This window comes from Camelus dromedarius, chromosome 23 (assembly GCF_036321535.1).
Source record: "Camelus dromedarius isolate mCamDro1 chromosome 23, mCamDro1.pat, whole genome shotgun sequence".
In the NCBI taxonomy this organism is placed as follows: domain Eukaryota; kingdom Metazoa; phylum Chordata; class Mammalia; order Artiodactyla; family Camelidae; genus Camelus; species Camelus dromedarius.
The window spans coordinates 6,462,699-6,480,462 of record NC_087458.1 but is presented as its reverse complement, the minus strand read 5'-3'; the positions used below and the strand labels follow the sequence as shown (position 1 = coordinate 6,480,462).

The window sequence follows — 17,764 nt, the reverse complement described above, 5'->3', positions numbered from 1 at the left end:
TCCCAGAAAGAAGAGGGAGAGAAAGGACCTGAGAAAATTTTTGGAGAGATAACCACTGAAAACTTCCCCAGCTTGGGAGAGGAAACAGTCACCTAAGTCCAGGAAGCGCAGAAAGTACCACAGAGGATCGACCCAAAGAGGAAGACACCAAGGCACATAGTCATCAACTTGACAGAAATTAAGGATAAAGAGAAAATATTAAAATTAGCAAGAGAAAAGCAACAAATAACAAACATACAAGGGAACTCCCATAAGGTTATCAGCTGATTTTTTCAGCAGAAACTCTACAGGCCAGAAGGGAGTGGCACGATATATTTAAAGTGTTAAAAGGGGGAAATTTACAACCAAGAATACTCTATCCAGCAAGGCTCTTGTTCAGATTTGATGGAGAAATCAAAAGCTTTACGGATAAACAAAAGCCAAAAGATTTCAGCACCACCAAACCAGCTTTACAACAAATGTTAAAGGACCTTCTCTAGTCATCAGACCATAAGAAAAGAGAACAAAAAGAAGAAAGAGAAAGAAAGAAGAAAAAAAAAAAAGACCTACAAAAGATTGCTTTGGCTCTTTGGGGTCTTTTGTGGTTCTTTATAAATTCTGGAATTGTTTGTTCTAGTTCTGTGAGGAATGTCATGAGTATTTTGACAGGGGTTGTGTTGGATTTGTGAATTGCTTTGGGTAGTGTGGCCATTTTGATAGTGTTGATTGTTCTAGTCCAAGAGCACAAGAAATCTTTCCATTTCTTTGAGTTATTTTGGTTTTTGGAATATAGGTAACCTCCTTGGTTAAGTTTTATTTCTAGGTATTTTGTTGTTTTAGATGCAATGGAAATGTTTATGCCAATTATAAAATTTTGGTTTTTGAAGTGAAAAAAAGAAAAGTGAATGAAAGGCCACAAATGGCAAAATATCCTCCTTTCTTATGAGTGAGCTGTATCCCATTACATATATATATGCTGCATCATCTTCATTCAACTATTGATGTGCACTTAGGATGCTTCCATATCTCCGCAACTGTAAACAATGTTGCTGTTAATAGTGGGGTGTATGTATCTTTTTGAATTCTTATTTTGTGATTGCTTTATTCCTTTGGTAACTATGTAAGTTTAAAAAGCTAAAGTTCTAAATGTTCTTAGAAACAATGAAGAGTACATATATGTAAATTTTAAAATATATGTGCAGTTAAAAAAAAAAAAGAAAAGAAATGAGCTATCAAGCCATGAAAGACATGGAAGAAACTTAAAAGACATTTTACTAAATGAAAGAAGCCAGTCTGAAAAGGTTACAAACTATATGATTCCAACCAAATGACATTCTGGAAAAGGCAAAGCTACATAAACGATAAAAAGGTCGTGGTTTCCAGGAGTTTGGGGAGGAGGAGGGAGGGAGGAATGAATAGATGGAGCACAAGGGGTTTTTAGGGCAATGAAATTATTCTGTATGATACTGTAGTGGTGGCTACATGCCATTATGCATTTGTCAAAACCCATAGAATGTACAACATCAAGGGTGAACCCTAATGTAAACTATGGACTTTGGTTGATAATAATGTGTCCATGTTGGTTCATCAGTTGTACCAAATACGCCACACTGATGAGGGGTGTTGAGAGTAGGGAGTATATTTGTGTGGGTTTGGAGGGCTGTGTGCAAACTGTCTGTATTTTCTGCTTAGTTCTGCTGTGAATCTGAAACTGCTCTAAAAAATGAAGTCTATTAATAAAAAAAAAAGTAAAAGAAAAGAAAGGAAAGAGATGGGATTGCGTGCCTAGTGACATCTTGTTTGTGCAGGCATTGATTCAGCGCATGCTGGTTCAGGATCAGCTTTGTGTGCCTGGTGCTAGGGATGCCGTAGTCCCTGCCCCCAGGAACTTACTGTGGAGTTGCCTGCAGCCCCCATCAATACTACATGGGGAGCATTGAGAATGGAGAGCTGAGTATAATTTCTAGGTCACCTCCTATTGTTAATCACCTTTCAGATAAACTACAATCTCTGTGTGTCATTTTTTAAAAAGTAGCTATGACGAAAGGTAACATGAGTGGTGTAGCAGGTGCTGAGAAGGAGTCCAAGGAGAGGAAACTCCCAGGGGCTGGGGGATGTGGGAGTCAAAAGTCTCCTGAAGAAAGTGGCATTTCAAGAGAGGAAAGGGTCAGAGTGGTAATAGGTGGCAGCAGAGGGAGAAGCAGGCACGTTGCATCGGGATGCAGAGGGATGGAAAGATGAGAGGCTCTTGTAGACCATGTGAGAGGTAATGAGGGACCAGAACTAGAAAAAGACACATTTAAGAGAAAAGACGGAAGTGGTAGACAAGATAGGACTTGGCAGCTACCTGATGAGATGCGGGAGACGAGGGAGGGAGGCAGCAAAGATGACTCAGGTTTCCAGCCTTCATAACTAAGAGGAGAATGATGCCATTAACAGGAATAAGAACAGCAGGAGAAGGAGCTGGATTGAGGGAAAAGATTAATTTGGTTTGGAGTGTGTGGCATGTGAGGTAATGGCAGGACATCTAAGTGGACAGATTGTCTAGACATTTGAAAATTCCAGTCAAGCTTCAGCACAAGGCAGTGGCTGGAGATAACAGATTTGAACGCTGTTTCTTAAGAGGGCTGGTTAAGGTTGGGGAATGGATGAAATCAGCCTGGGGAAGGAAGAAGAGGTCCTTTGACAAACCGTGGGGACTGATTATATACGAAGGGTGAAAGAAAGGGACAGGGACAGACAGAAGGAAGAAGAGAGGTAGGAGGAGTCTCTTGGTGCTTTGTCACCAGGCTGTGGCAGGAGAATGTTTAAAGAAGAGTTTAATCCACAGGGGGCCAATGCACGTTTGTTGTACTGAATTGACCACCAAATAGCAGTGGAACCTAACTGAAGTTCAAGAGGAGGGATTTATATGGCCCCGTCAGCATGAGTGGTGGTGTCCTTCTCCAGCACCATCTGGAGGCTGTGGAACAGGAAAAGGGGACAGCAGGAGAGTGGAGAAGGGAACTAACCGTGAGACCCAGGCTGAGTGGGGAAGTGTGAAGCCAGAATGGGGAAGAGCCAGCAGTGACTGGCATGCAGCCTGCAGAGGGCCACTGCGCAGCCGGTGCCGCAGAGGGAAGGAGCGGACGTTGTAGAAACACAGGGAAGTTGCCGTTGGAGAAGAGCAGGAGTCAGCAGACTGCGGTCCATGGACCAAGTGCAGCCTTCCTCCTGGTTTTGTAAAGGAGGGTTTACAGTTTACATGTAGCTGCTTTTGTGCTACAGTTGAACACCGTCCAGCCCTTTACAGAAAAAGTTTACTGACCCTGACAAAGAGTTTCCGGGTTTGAGGTTTGGTGGTGGCCTCAGCTGGAGTAACAGTGAAACTGAATGAGGAGCTGGACAAGCCACTCGTGTGGCTGAAAGGCAGCAGTGGCGGTCATTGGAGAGACACTGAGGAGCTCTGCAGCCAGCATCCCACGAGCGTGGCCGGCCAGAGTGCCGAAACCTCCTAAGTGTGAAGGGGGGCGGGGTGGGGGACTGGAAGGCTGAAGTTATTGACGAAAGGGACACAGCCGCCTGCAGGTCCCAGGAGCCTTCAGGAAAATCAGACAAGGGGGACGTGAGCATGAGGAAATGTTCCTAGATGTGCGAGCCTCACGGACAGGTCGCAGGGTGTTTACAGACACTCCCACCCAGGTGGGACACGTAAATCCCTCCTGCCTCTGCCCCTCCAGTGAGTAGCAGCAGGGAGAGGAGGAGCACTGGTGTGTGGGTGGAAAAGGGGTCACAGTGCTCACTATTCTGGTAAATGTGTGACAATCTGTGAGAAAGTGACGTAGCTTGTGGCCGACGGAACGGGGTTCTGAAGACACGCAGTGGAAGCGGCTGATGGGAAGTAGCTAAGAGGGTGTGGGAGCGTGGGGCCAAGGTGCCCAGGAGTAGGTGCAGCTAGCCCCGCACATCCAGGTGAGCCTGGTGGTTTGAGCAGAAGTGCCCGTTGTCCCTTCTGAGCCTGGGCACCCCACTGACGGATAAAAACAATGTGCCTTCTAAGAAAACCATCCAGCTCCCCAAAAACCAAATTCTGGTCCTCCCGGGATGGCAGTGCGAGGAGGTGACCTGTGCAGTCCTGCTGCCCTTCCCCAGGCGGGGAGGCTTCCTCTGCTACAGCCTTGGAGGATGGGGTTCCAGTTCATCTGGTCCGCTTACTTGTTTCTTTAGTCACCCAAACAATAGATTTTAGAGACAGGGGCTGGGTAGTGGGCCATTTCCTGGCCTTCTGACACCCTTGGTATTTCTCGGTTATGCTGTTTTTGTTTTTTAAAACAAAACATGTATTTGTTTGTATTTCTGATTTTACAAGGCTAAAAAAATTTTGTTGAGTGGAAAGATACATTCTCAACGCGCTAAAATTCTGTCGAAGGGAAAAGAAGGAGTTAGGTTGCTGGAGAGGCCAAGCTGAGGTGTCAGAATCCCTGTGCGCTTCTGGGAATTCTGTGCATCTTACCTCCTGCCCGCCCCCCTTCCCTTTGTTGGATCCACAGGCCGTACTTAGGAGCTGGGCAAGCCGCCCTAGCTGGGTCACAAGCCCACATTTCACTCACCTTTTCCTCTCGTCAGGAATCCGGTGTGGCCCCCACCCCCACCCCAGCCAGGGGAAGGGACAGGCTCACCACTGCTGTCCTAATTCACTTTCTTTTCCATCTTGTTCTGCAGGGGTGTTCCCTCAACAAATATCACCCCCATCCAGTTCAAGGCTATGAGCACAGCAATCTCAGACACCAGCAGCCGGGGCTGGGATCTCATCCTAATAGTTTCCAGCTCCAGCAAATAGAGTTTCTCAAGGGGCGGCTCACAGAAGTACCCTTAATTGGAAAGCAGACACCGTCACTGCCACCGTTCTTCCCTGGACTCCAGCCAAGGTTTCCAGGACCACCTGCCAGAGTCAGGCAACAAGAGATCTGGGGTGTCCCCAGGGGAGTGCCTCTCAGAAGTCAGGTGCTCCCGAGAAGTTTCCAGCATCCTTCCCCACGTGGCTGGGTTCGTCCATGGAGAGGCATTGATAGGCTCTCCTCACATTTCCAGGAACTGACTATCAGCCAGGAACAAAGGATCTTGGGGCTCTTGGAGGAGCTTGGGGAAGGGAAGGTCACCACAGCGCATGATCTGGCTAGGAAGCTCCAAGCCCCAAAGAAGGAAATCAATCACATCTTATACTCTCTGGCAGAAAAGGGTAAGCTGCATCGGGAGGCAGGAACGCCACCTCTGTGGAGAACTGCAGCACCAGCTCAGGCTTGGAGCCAGCCCAGGCAAGTATCAAGAGCAGACAGCCACAGCCAGAGAGTCCCAAGCACAGACCCCAGTTGGGAAACTGGGGACAGAAGCCCCACATCTGGTTTAGAAGATCCTCCTGAGCCTCTCGACATGGCTGAGATCAAGGAAAAGATCTGCGACTACCTGTTTAATGTGTCCAACTCCTCTGCCCTGAATTTGGCTAAAAACATTGGCTTCACCAAGGCCCGAGATGTGAATGCCGTGCTGATTGACTTGGAGAGGCAGGGAGATGTCTATAGGCAAGGGACGACCCCTCCCATATGGTATTTGACTGACAAGAAGCGGGAGAGGATACAAATCAAGAGAAACATGAACAGTGTTCCCGAAACCACTCAAGCTGCTATCCCGGAGACCAGAAAAGTCACAGAGCTCCCCACCTGCCACTTAGCCGTGTCAGACACCTCAAACAGCACGGTCACCACAGAAAAAGTGGAGAATGGGCAGGAACCTGTTGTAAAGTTAGAACCTAAGCAAGAAGTCACACCAGAACCAATAAAACTGAAACCACCTGCTCATGAACACGGCCCCCCAAGAACAGGGTATGTTGACTTTGAAAATGGCCAGTGGGCCACAGATGACATCCCCGATGACTTGAACAGTATCCACGCAGCACCAGGTGAGTTTCGAGCCATCATGGAGATGCCCTCCTTCTACAGTCATGGCCTGCCACGGTGTTCACCCTACAAGAAGCTGACCGAGTGCCAGCTGAAGAACCCCATCAGCGGGCTGTTAGAATATGCTCAGTTCGCTAGTCAGACCTGTGAGTTCAACCTGATAGAACAGAGCGGACCACCCCATGAACCTCGGTAAGAGACCACCCAGCAATTGTACCTAAGGTTGGGGTCAGGCGCCCTTGCTCCTGATGCAGTCTCGGCTAACTCGTGAGCAGTGCCGGTTGGTGGCCCCTGTTTTTTCCCTCTTCCTGCCTGCCTGTGGGCTAAATCACCCTCATTGGCCCTTCCTCCACATCCTGAGCAGGGAACGTAGACCTCGGCCCAGCCAGAATCTTGGCCGAGCAAGGGGGAGGTTGACACGATGGGCTAAAATGTAGCTTCTTGGGAGATGATTAGTTTCCACGCATCAGTGTCATGCCTGCCTCCTGAGGCCAGAGGTAATGAAGACTCGACGCCTTTCTCACCCCTCTTCCACATGCCATCCTCCCTTCCCCCGAGCTGAGTTCCCCAAGAGGGTGCAGGAACAGGAGGGTTGGGGCAGACTGCACATGGAGAGTAAGTGTGGGTTGTGCTGCTAAGTAGCAGCGGGTCCAAACCGCTCCACTCCCCGCTCGGCTCCTGTAAGGACAGGATGCTGTAGCGTGCGCACGGCTGCCTGCCTGTTGAAGGTGGTGGTTCTAATTTTACACACCGCCTCTGCACAGATAGGTGGGCTAGCACTTGCTGCTGCTCCTAAGCTGTGAAATCAGAAATTACCTCACTCAGACAGCTGGCCTGGCCCTGCACGTAAGCTCTTACAAGCCGGCAGACAGATTGGGGAAGACAGGTGGGCCCAGAAGGAGCCGCCTCGGGGCCCAGCGGAGAGCTGAGGCCGCTGAAGCTGAGTGGCCGCTCGCCACAGCTGGAGAGCGTGCCGGGGGCCGGGAGAGAAACCCACTCACCTGTACACTAACTGTAGGCTGGCTCCTGAGGGTAAGGATTCCCAGCTGTGACCCTTAATCCTTACCCTGACCGTCTTCATGGCACTGAGATGGCATTGCAGGAGAGCTGTTAAGAAGAGGGGGTCTGTCTGTCCGAAAGCTGGCAGGGCCGGGACTGGTTTGCTTCTGTTTGGGGTGGAGACTGGGTGGCTGTCGCTCTCTTTCTTTTCCCTCCATCCCCCCACAGAGGTGGGGAACAGCAGTGGGTTGTGGTTTAACCTTTCTTTGGACTCCAGCTGTAAGAAACGTTGATGCCATGTTCAGATATTTCAGAAGACCCAGGAAATAAGAAATTTGACCTACTTTTCTAAATGAAATCCCAGATTGAGCAAAGAGCTGAACAAATTTGAGAGCTTTGTACAAAGGCGGTCTAAGCTCCGTCCAGAGCCCTAGAGCAAATACTTTCTGGTTCTCTGCATAACACGGGGAAATTCCTTTCATCGCAGGCTGCAGACAAATAGAGCTATAGGATGACTCAAACCAGGAGAGTGGGGTCTCTCTCACGGGTAGGCTGGGGAGAAAAACAGGCCCCCAGAAGCGGCAGGTACTGATCCCGGTAGGCATCTAGGGAGTGTGAGACTGCGCTGTAAGAAGCTTTTGCTTTCTCTAGGGACTGCCCTTGAGGTGGCCAGTCTGCCACCACTGCTTTAGGATAAAAGGGTTTTGGTTGCTAACGAGATGGTAATGGTAACGGTGATGTTATTAGCTCATCATTTCTTGTACAGACTTTATCTTAGTTCATTGCTGAAAGATAGTGGGTTTCCCTTGAGCTAGTTTCATGTGTTCACCTGTGGCTGTATGTTTGCTCTAATGAGCTTTGGGGAGAGAGTCACTGGCTGCTTTGTTTCCAAAAGTAGGACTAGGCTGAGCCTCCAAAGGGACAGGAGTCCCTTGGCCTACCCTCCGTCTCCTCTGCAAGTCAACAAGCCCCTTAGTGTAACAGGAGATTTCAGGGTGAAGATCGCTTTGGAGAGGGCAGAAGGGATGGCCTAGACTAGTGTTCACACATCTAATCACTTTCCATCAAGATTTAAATTCCAAGTTGTCATCAGTGGCCGAGAGTTTCCCCCAGCTGAAGCTGGCAGCAAGAAAGTGGCCAAGCAGGATGCAGCTATGAAAGCCATGACAATTCTGCTTGAGGAAGCGAAAGCCAAGGACAGTGGAAGATCAGAAGAATCCTACTACTCCTCCTCGGAGAAAGAGTCAGAGAAGGTAGGTGTCCCGCCCTCCAGGAGGGCGTCAGGTCACTTTCCGAGTCTGGGAAGTATCAGAGCTTTAGCTGACCCTCCTGAAGTAGCCTCAGCCTACGCAGCCAACTCTCTGTCTCAGAGTCAGGGCCTACTCCTCCCTCCACCCCCCACCCCAGCCTGCCTTCCCTCCACTTGTACCCAGCTCCCCTTCCAGCCCCACCCCCCACCTAACTGGAATTGCAGAATTTCAGAGTCGAAAGAGATGTTAAAAATTATCAAGTCCAATCTCCTCTCTTGGCAGATAAGAAATGGAACCAAGAACATTTAAATAACTGACCCTTTCCTGTAAATGCCTAGAAAATCCCTGCAACCCTCTTCCTTTGGAAAGCCAGCCCCAAACATGCAGTTGATCCAAGAAATTCTCCCGTCCCCGTTCCCTCTGCCGTGGTGGAACAGTCAAAGTTTCCTTAGTTTGTTTGTTTGTTTGTTTGTTTTGTCTCTCATTCTCTCCAGACTGCAGAGTCCCAGACTACCACCCCTTCAGCAACATCCTTCCTTTCTGGGAAGAACCCCGTCACCACACTGCTTGAGTGTGTGCACAAGCTGGGGAGCTCCTGTGAATTCCGCCTCCTATCCAGAGAAGGCCCTGCCCATGACCCCAAGTACATCTCTTGTATCATGTATCTCTGCTGAGGTTTTCTCAAAAAAGAGAGAGATACATTTTCCTCCTTGCCTCCTCAGAGATGGCAGCTAATTTCACTGAGCAATCACTCCTGTTTTCAATATGGAAAATAGGGGGCCTTGAGAGCATGGTTGCTGCTTGTGGAGCAGAGCATCTGGGATTAGGAATTCAAAGGGCAAAGCAGGGACCAAGCACGAGGGAGATACACGGCTTGGAGGTTACTAGTGGTGGGACTGAAAGGTGCAAGACCTGGGCGTACCCGGGACGCTCTCTGCTCTGAGGCTCTGCAGGCTCACATGTTCAAGAGAAGGGTTCCTGGAGGAGGTGAAATTAGGTGGATGCTTAAATGTTGAATAGGGGTCAGCCAGGCCGAGAGAGACTGGGGGCAGGAGGAGGGTGAAAGGCACCGGCTCTTCAAGGCAGAAGTGACTGCGTGAGCCAAGGCACAGAGGTGATGTGTACAAGGAAATGACAAGTCGTGAAGGATGACAACCTGACAAAGGCTAGGTAAAGCTCTTCCATCAAAACTGGCTTAATCCTCTCCTTTCGTCTCCTGTCAGGTTCCAGTACTGTGTTGCAATGGGAACCCATACTTTCCCCACTGCGAGTGCCCCCAGCAAGAAAGCGGCAAAGCAGATGGCTGCAGAGGAGGCCATGAAGGCCCTGCACGGGGAGGCAACCAACTCGACATCTTCTGATGACCAGGTGTGGCCATTCTCAACTCCAGAGATACAGGTCATTTTTAGCAACCCAGGGGAGGAGGGCATGGCTCAGAGGTAGTGTGTGCTTAGCGTGCACAAGGTCCTGGGTTCAATCCCCAGTACCTCCATTAAAAATAAATAAATAAACCTAATTACCTCACCTTCCCCCTCAAAATAAATAAATTTTTAGCAACTGAGTGGCTCAGGATTGCCCATGAGTCCCTCACAGTTTCTATTAAACGTTGATGGTTCCTCTTTGGCCCATTCTCCTGCAGCCCGGAAGCACGAACACGGAATCATTTGATAACCTGGAATCTGTGATGCCCAACAAGGTCCGGAGGATTGGTGAGCTCGTCAGATACCTGAACACCAACCCCGTGGGCGGCCTGTTGGAGTACGCCCGCTCCCACGGCTTCGCGGCTGAGTTCAAGCTGGTCGACCAGTCCGGGCCTCCTCATGAGCCCAAGTGAGTGTTGTCTTGGCTACAGCCATGTGTCACAGAGTGGAGACAGCCTATATAACCCCGGGGAAGAAGGGATGTGCGTTAGCTAGGGGTGACAGGAGGGGCAGGTCCAGCCCTGTCCCCAGGGCCTCTGAGAAGCCAGTACATCAGCCATCTTGAGAAGGCAGTCACTCTTCCAGGGAGCGTGATCCTTTGTAATTTTTTAAACTAATTTTAATTTTTAAAGGAATATGTATGTCTGTAGAAAATCATTCAAGCTGATTGAAAAAAATGTGCAACGAAAAGTCTCATTTCTGTCTCAGTTTCTAGTTTCCCTCCACAGTCTCATACACTATTACCAGTTTCTTGAGTCCTTACTAGAAATCTCCATGCATATATGAGCACATTTTCCTTTCTCTTTCTTTTTTAAACAAAAGAAGTATATATCATATCTTCTGTTCTGCACCTTGACTCCTTTACTTACCATTGTCTAAAAAATAATTACAAATAAGCATGTATAGATGTACCCGACTCTTATGCACAGCTACATAGTACTTCATTAAATAGATGCTCACAATTTTTAAATTGCCTTATTGAGCAAGAGATGTAAAAATTCCTTTCTGAAATGGACACCCAGCTACCTACTACCCAGTACTCTTTCTACCTAAGAAAAAGAATGTTGCTATTACTGTTTGAAGCCCCACCTTGCATAATTTATTTAACCAACTTCCAGTGACATCCAGGCTGGTCTTGGTTTTGTTGTTAGAAGTGCTCCCGCAGGGCCCTGTATGTTCTCACTCAGATGTGCAGACTTGTCTGTGGTGTAAATTTTCCGGAGTGGAATTTGTTGGCCATGGGTCATCTACATTGTTGTTTTTTTTTAATGTGCATTGTTTTTTAAGTTGTTTTAATAGGTAATAGACTGTACAAAATTTTTAAATATTATTCAAAAATAAAAATATAAAATGTTCATTCTCACTTTGGCCCTGCTCTCACCTACACACACACACACACACACACACACACACACACACACACACACACACACACACACACACACACCCCCCAACACACTAACATGTAATAACAACTTTACATTATTATGTATCCTTCCAGAGTATCTTTATATAAATACAAGCAAGTATATTCTCCCTTTTTGTTACACAGAAACACATATATGCATGGATTTCTAGCTTGCTATTTACATACAGCAGTATTATCTCGGAGAGTTTTTCATGTCACTTTATATTCTTTGTATACAGCTGTGAAGTACAGTGTTCTAGTGTACGGGTTTATTATGGTTTATTTAACTGGCCCCCTATTGATGAATACTTGAATTGCTCCCAAACTTTTGCTATTATAAATAAGGCTGCAATGAATAACATGTACATATGCGTTTAAAATTTTGGTAAATTTTGCCAAACTTTCCTCCAATGAAATTATACCTGTTTATGCTTCCATCAACAGTAGATAAAGAATGGCTCTTCCTCTACACCATGAGCATTCTAAAATGCGAAAAGTGGTATCTCAGTGCAGGGCAAAGGCTAGTCTACATTAGGATATTTATTATTGTTATTTGCCACATTAATAGATCAAAGGAGAAACACCACATGATCATCTCCAGAGATTCTGAAAAGGCATTTAGTAAAATTCATCATCCATTCAGATTAAGAAACCAAGCAGTTTATAAAATAGAAGTTATTGAATGCATCCTTTGCATGATAAAAATACATGTCTGAAGTCAAAAGCCAGCCTCTTACTTAATGTTGAACTAGAATTATTCCCACTGACATTGGGAGGGAGGTGTGGATGCCAGTGTCGCCGTGATTTAATACTATTCTGGAATTACTAGCAATGCAGTCAGTTCAGAGAAAGAAGTGAGTGTAGAGAGGAAAGGGGGAGGTGAAGTTACCTTTATTTGCAGATGATAACAATAGTATACCTGGAATATTCATGAGAAAGCTGAAGAAATATTAGAGACAAAGGAGAATTTAGGAGAGCAGGGGACTACACTGATATATAAGAATCGAGAACTTCTCTGTGTACAGCAATAAGCAGGCAGAAAATGTCCTGTTTGCAGCGTCAACTAAGAAGATAAGCAACCCAGGCACATCCCGGCGGGGACCATGTCGGCTCCGCATTCAGTGACGTGCTGCTGAGGGGTGTGAGGCAGGCTTAATTAAATGGGGGGAATACTCTTATTAGATACAAAAATCTGACGTAACGACAGCAGCTGTCCCCAGATTAACCTTTACCTTTAATGTGATCCCAATAAAAACGCCACTAGAACTTGTTTATTTTAGAACTAGAGAACTTGATCCTGAAGTTCGTATGAAAAATAAACATGCAAGAAGAGCTAGGAAAATTCTGGAAGAGTAATAAGGTATAAAGACCCTAGCAGATGTCGCAGTGGTGTTGTGTTGGCTTGTGGATGGAAAGGCAGATCGGTGAACACAGTGAAGCGCCTAAGAGTCGACACAGGTGTAAGTGGGAGTTCTGTCCGTTACAAAGATGAGGCTTCAAATCAGTGGGGAAACAGTGGGCTATTCAGTAATGGTGTTGAAACTGCTGATCCATCTGGGGGGAAGAAACAGCTGAATGTCTGTCTCCTTCCCTATACCTAAAGTCCATTGGATGGAGTATTTAAATATGAAATAAATTAAATCATAGAATCACTAGATAAAAAGTAAGGTTTTTGTGGGGTTTTTTGAAATTTTGGAGTGGCAAAAACCTTTCTAATCAAGACACAGAACATAAAGGAAAGAAGTCATAAAGGAAAAGGTTAGGAAATGTGACTATAAGAAAATTGGTGTACAGTGCAAGTTCCACCTGAGGGAAAAACACTTACCATACACAACAGCCCAAGGTTAATTTCTTTAATATGTAATGGCTTGTTTTCAATCTAATAGAAAAATAGACAAAGTGTATGAACTGAACATTTACAGAAAAAGAAACAAAGAATTATTAATAAATGAAAAAAGGTACTGAACCTCACATTGTATGTTAAATTTACATGTTGTCAGTATACTTTAGCAACAGTGATGTAATTCATCATCCGCTTTATAGCCAAGCGTAAAGTGATGCTTCAACCTGGCAATGCCACCTCTAGGAATTCACACACACATGCATGCGTTGTGCATGATACAAGTACAGAGATGTTCATTGCAGCATTGTTTATAATAGCACAAGACTTGAAGCAGTCTAAAGCTCCATCATTTGCAGACTGGCTAAGTAAAGTGCTGTGTCCACACTTGGGAATACTATACACCCATTAAAAAGAGCAAGGCACATCTATATGAAATGATCTCTCAGGTATACTCCTAGTAAAAAAGCAAGGTGCAAAGTGAGGGGAGAGGTATAAATAGTGTGCTTCTATATACATAGAAAATTTTCTTGAAGGATTTTAAAAAGCTGGTAACTGTTTGCTTCTAGGGGAAGAAGGTCGCTCACTTTTCACATATACTCTTAACTATTTGAATTTTCACTTGTGTGGTATCCAACTTTTCAAACGTAAAAAGTCATTAAGGAGAAAAGTTCATAAAAGTGATATCTTATTATTTTAAATTTGTCTTAATAGTAAGTAACAGTATTCATCTATTCACGCTTATATGTTATTTGTATTTCCTTTTCTGTGAACCATCTATTCTTGTACTTGTCCATTTTTGTTTTGGCTGGTTACTCTTTACTGATATGTAAGAGCATTTGACATAAAAAACAAAAACGAAAACAAAACTAATACTTTCACCAGCATGACCCAACTTAGAACATTCAACCTGGAGGGGGCCAGAAAAGGCCTTCTCATCCTGTCCTTGTGGCAGGATGGATGCGGTCACATAAGAGAGACCCTGGGAATCTGCCCTTTGTGTGCAGCCGTCCAGGAAAGCAAGGGGCCGCTCCCCAGCCGCTCTTCTGCTAGGTCATATCCTTCCCTCTCAGTAAGCCCCGCTTATCTTTAACCTCATCCTTCACGTGGTAGGTTCAGTTCATTTCTCTCTTCCCTTCCCTTCCGTAAAATGTATAAAATGATTTCCAGGACTTCAGGTCAGTCATTCAGGCAGAATTTCAGAACTGGATTGAAGATAGGAAAAAGTCCTGCCCCTGCACGTACTGCAGACACGCAGTCACAGCGCAGTGCGGCAGTGAGCCATCGTGGAGGTAAATGCAGGGTGCTGTGGGGACACAGAGCACATTGCAACCGGTGGCCCCTGGGGAGTCGAGGAAGGTTGCATACAGGAGGGGAAATACTCATTTAGTAGCTACATTTATTGACGGCCTGATACAGTAACACACGTTACTCCAGTCTTGATGTGAACTGTGCTGGGTCCTTTTTTTTTTCCTTTCTTTCTACTCTTCTTGGCAACCTTACCTGATTTCATGACTTTTAATATGGAAATGCTGTAGACTGCTAAGTTTATATCTCTAGCCCAGACCTTCTCAGAGCTCTCGATTTCTCTGTCCAGTTGCTTGCTTGTCACTTCTTCTTGGATAGACGTCCCTAACGTGACATGTCCAGAGTAGAGCTCTTGACTTTTGCCCCCTTAACCTCTTTTTCTGCCCACCTTTTCCATCTCAGTAAATGATGCCACTGTCCACCCAACTGCTCAAGCCAAAAACCTGAGGACCGTCTCCCCGATCCCCCTCACCCCCGTCAGCCAAACCGTCCTCAAGTTCCATTTATTGTACCAACAATTTCTATCTCAGATCCCTTCCTCCTCTTTCCTCCTCTAGTGTCAACACTCTCGGCTAAGCCACTGTCCTCTCTCACCTAAACCATGGTGCTAGTCTCCTGGTCTCCCTGCTTTACTTATTCATTCAAGAAGTGTTTATAGAGTACATTGTACTTGTTAGAACAGGAGGCAGGTATTAATAATCGCAGAGAGAAATGTAACATCTCCTATTTGATACATATTATAAAAGGCGTGAGTTACAAGATGCGGTGAGAATCTATATAGCATGGCTTGACTCAGTAAGGAGAGGGGAGCAGCCATCTCCAAGCAGTGACACTGAGCTGGGACCTTAAGGACGATTAAGAGAGAAGGAGTGAGGGTTCCAGGCAAAGGAGATAGTACCCCTGCGTCCGCAGAGCTGGTAAAGGGCTGCAAGAAGGCCGGTGTAGGGGAGCAGAGAGCAAAGGGAAGCCTGATGCCAGATGAGACTGGAGGGGGACCTTGTGGGCCGTGTAATGCTCCTGCCACACAAGCAGTGGAAAGCCACTGAAGGCTTTTAATAAGTGTTACTTGCCCCCCCCAACCCCTACTTTTGCCTTCCTTCCCCGCGTTTTTCCTACTATATTTTTGTTTTAAATTCTCTTTCCTACTCTGAGAAAACCATTTCAGACCTTTGCCTCTTTCTTCAGCTTTCCACCAGAACCCCTCTTTCTCACTCTAAACTGATGACCTTACTTCACACCTGAGAAATTAGCAGTAATCCTCTGACAGGTACCGTCCCTTCCAATCACCAAATCCACCTTCCTACCTGCATCCGTGCGCTGCATCTGTGCCGGTATGCGGGGAGCATCCTTCTTCCACCCTGCGCCCTGGATCCCCTTCCCCCTCGTCTGCTCCCTCATTTACCTCCCTCTCTCGTCATCACTTGCTCCCTCTGTTGGGTCACTCCCATCAGCCTACAAACATGCCCTCGCCCGTCTTCTAAAAACCTTCCCCTGACCCAACGTCTCCCTCCAGGTCCCACCTCGTCTCTCTGCTCCCCTCACAGCCAAACCTCTTCAAAGAATTGTTTCCACTCAGTGTCTTCATTGTCTTCATTTTCTTAACTCATGCCAGTTGGGCTTTTGTCCCCAGCATTACACTTAAAAGGGTAAACATTAGCCATATGTGGTTACTGAGCACTTGAAATGCGGCTTGTGTGACTGAGGAACTGAATTATTGTGTTGAATTTTAATTAAAGTTAATAGCCTCGTGTGGCTAGTGGCTGTTACATTGGACAGTGCAGCTCTAGTGGGTTCTAATCGCAAAACTAACAAACTTTACCTTATATGCATGTACAGGTATATATGTGTGTGTATTTGCGTACATATGTATATGTCTTTGTGCGTAAGAGTTCATGGTCTTTTCAAACACACAGAACACTCAGAAAATTCTCCGGGATCCCACAGGGAAAGATCCTGCGAGGTTTAGCCCCTATCCCCTGGGCAACATTTTTTCACACCACTGTCCTTTTCCTTTACTGAACTTTAGCCCACTGGCCTGTGCAAACCTGTCGGCATCATCAAAGAAAGGAGCAAAGGCATTCAGCTGCTTAGGATAAGCAAGAAATAGTGAGAAGCTCGGTGTGGTTGAACGTAAAGATTGATTCCTTTTACTGCCTGAGCTGATTGAGAAATCTTGATGCTGAAAGCTTTGTTATATGCAGTTGGATTATCCAAAGCTGGGTTCCCCAGAGCAGATTAGGATCTGGTTGAAAGCGAAGATTCTTGAAATCTTGTCTGGTAGCTGCCCAAGCTGTTTCGCTCCATCATGCTCTTCCCTCTGTGTTTGTGGAGATCCCCAGCCAGGAAGGGAGGGGACCTCCAGGGCCCCCAGTGGCACCACCTGCCTCCCTGCTCCACCTGTGCGCTTCCCATCAGCAGAGCACACAGCCCGAGATGCACTCTTCTCCCCCTCAGCCATCACATGGCTCCCAGGAGTTGAAAGATAACTCCTTGTGAAGGTGTGGGTCCGTGATCTGAGGCAGAACCTGACACACTAACCTCTCCAGGTTAGGTCCTCTTGAGCTAATCAGGAAATGGAATCAGGTACTTTAAAAATCAGAGCATTAAAAAAGTGATTCAGTAGGGAGAAGGTTACTTTCTTCTCATTTCTGCTTAAGTTACGAAGAAAGTCCACGTGTGTTAGTATTTCTTTAAACCCTCTCTGATACTTGCTAAACTTCCTTTATAATAAAGAGAAGTCTAGAGCTTTACAGGCAATAGTGTCCTGTCAGAATTTAATAACATGATTTTATCATATTCAGTTTTACAGTGACCTTCAAGTTATGGCAAGTGATACTGGTTTTCCATTTACAGTAATGATATGACGTTTCCTTTTAAAATGTATTTATATATTTTTTAACTTTTTTTATTGAGTTATAGTCATTTTACAATGTTGTGTCCAATTCCAGTGTAGAGCACAATTTTTCAGTTATACGTGAACATAGATATATTCATTGTCACATTTTTTTTCACCGTGAGCTACCACAAGATCTTGTATATATTTCCCTGTGCTATACAGTATAATCTTGTTTATCTATTCAACATATGCCTGTCAGTATCTACAAATTTCAAACTCCCAGTCTATCCCTTCCCACCCCCACCCTTGGCAACCACAAGTTTGTATTCTATGTCTATGAGTCTGTTTCTGTTTTGTATTTATGTTCTTTTTTTTTTTTTTTTTTTTTTTTTTCAGATTCCACATATGAGCGATCTCATATGGTATTTTTCTTTCTCTTTCTGGCTTACTTCACTTAGAATGACATTCTCCAGGAACATCCATGTTGCTGCAAATGGCGTTATGTTGTCTTTTTATGGCTGAATAGTATTCCATTGTATAAATATACCACATCTTCTTTATCCAGTCATCTGTTGATGGACATTTAGGCTGTTTCCATGTCTTGGCTATTGTAAATAGTGCTGCTATGAACATTGGAGTGCCGGTGTCTTTTTTGAAGTAGGGTTCCTTCTGGATATATGCCCAGGAGTGGGATTCCTGGGTCATATGGTAAGTCTATTCCTAGTCTTTTGAGGAATCTCTATACTGTTTTCCACAGTGGCTGCACCAAACTGCATTCCCAGCAGCAGTG

The 17,764-nt window shown here is 45.8% G+C and overlaps 1 protein-coding gene across 5 annotated transcripts in view; it reads left to right on the top strand.

Annotated features, from left to right (window-relative positions):
• ADAR (adenosine deaminase RNA specific) overlaps positions 1–17,764 on the top strand; it is a 45,844-nt gene that overhangs the window by 19,352 nt on the left and 8,728 nt on the right. For 4 of the 5 annotated variants that reach the window (XM_064477800.1, XM_064477801.1, XM_010980076.3 and 1 more), the window contains exons 2-6: positions 4,681–6,104; positions 7,981–8,164; positions 8,656–8,804; positions 9,385–9,529; positions 9,801–9,991. In XM_064477800.1, the coding sequence (XP_064333870.1) occupies positions 5,389–6,104; positions 7,981–8,164; positions 8,656–8,804; positions 9,385–9,529; positions 9,801–9,991 (1,385 nt within the window). In that variant the 5' untranslated portion in view covers positions 4,681–5,388. The remainder of the gene's footprint in view (positions 1–4,680; positions 6,105–7,980; positions 8,165–8,655; positions 8,805–9,384; positions 9,530–9,800; positions 9,992–17,764) is intronic. The other variant, XM_064477802.1, reaches the window with a different exon arrangement.